The following is a 1228-nucleotide window of genomic DNA, read 5'->3' as shown; positions in this document are numbered from 1 at the left end:
CTTTGAAATTTTCCTCCTAATTTTCTAATTATTATCTGTAGTACACGTGCAGGTGAGGCACTGCCACGCCCACTTCTCCTGGTGATATTTGATCCCTTTGACTTGCCGTACTGCCTTCCCTTATCTGTGATCTGTTACACCATCAAACACCTTCTCAGTTTGAAGATCTGGAGATTTCATTCTTGTTTATGTTTTCTTCTCAGTGTTGGAAAGACTTCACTCATGAACCAATATGTGAACAAAAAATTTAGCAACCAGTACAAAGCCACAATAGGAGCCGATTTCCTGACCAAGGAGGTGATGGTGGATGACAGACTGGTAACGATGCAGGTATGAAGGTGTTTGTGCTGCGGCTGGAGCCGTTTCTGAAGGATCTGATGGATTTACCGTGAGCGTTTCCTCTGCTGTGATGATCCAGATCTGGGACACGGCCGGTCAGGAGAGGTTCCAGTCTTTGGGGGTTGCCTTCTACCGTGGAGCGGACTGCTGCGTCCTGGTTTTTGATGTGACCGCCCCCAACACCTTCAAAACTCTCGACAGCTGGAGGGACGAGTTTCTAATCCAGGCCAGCCCTCGAGATCCCGAGAACTTTCCCTTTGTGGTTCTAGGCAACAAGATCGATCTGGAGAACAGACAGGTGATCATCTGAGACAGATGAGTCCACGAGAGAGCGCCGCGGTGGAGCAGATTACTCGCCAAACAGCCCGACTTTATGGTTGTTAAAATGTTAATGTAGTTCTAAAACTCAATGTGACCAAAACACAACAGCTGCGGTTCTCAAAGATCTTTTAGCTGAGAATTAAGAACTGGGGCTAATTTTATGAGGCTGCCACAATTTGTCGACTAATCGACTATTAAAATAGTCGATTAGTCGTTATTTTGTTAAATGGAAAATAAGTGTAGTAAAGTTAAAAGTTACAAAGGCTTTATGCTAACTTTTGGGCTATTATGCCGTTTATTAAGGTTTTTTAGACTATTTTAGAGTTTAGCGAATATCTCAGCTGCATGCTAGATGATTTAGCTAATTTAGGATTTTTTTCATTTTTTTAAGGTAAATTTGGAATTTAGCTAATATTTCAGTTGTATGCTAGCTATTTTGGCTAATTTCAGATTTTTTCTCAGTTTTTTTAGGCTAATTTTGACTTTAGGTAATATTTCAGATGCATACTAACTATTTCCGCTATTTCAGGCTTTTTTAGGCTATTTTGAAGTGTAAATATTTCAGCTG

General features: G+C 41.0%; 1 protein-coding gene across 1 annotated transcript; it reads left to right on the top strand.

The window, feature by feature from the left end:
- Positions 1-9: 9 nt before the first annotated feature.
- On the top strand, positions 10-680 carry LOC112140944 (ras-related protein Rab-7a-like; the record flags this gene model as incomplete). Its single annotated transcript, XM_024263972.2, has 2 exons — positions 10-330; positions 419-680. Coding segments are annotated over 2 exons (552 nt in total), but the record flags the coding sequence as incomplete, so codon positions are not given.
- Positions 681-1228: the final 548 nt, after the last annotated feature.

The sequence above is a fragment of the Oryzias melastigma genome, unplaced genomic scaffold, assembly GCF_002922805.2.
Source record: "Oryzias melastigma strain HK-1 unplaced genomic scaffold, ASM292280v2 sc07047, whole genome shotgun sequence".
NCBI classification, from domain to species: Eukaryota; Metazoa; Chordata; class Actinopteri; order Beloniformes; family Adrianichthyidae; genus Oryzias; species Oryzias melastigma.
Note: the sequence above shows the minus strand (reverse complement) of the source record. Positions and strands in the feature narration are given on the sequence as shown.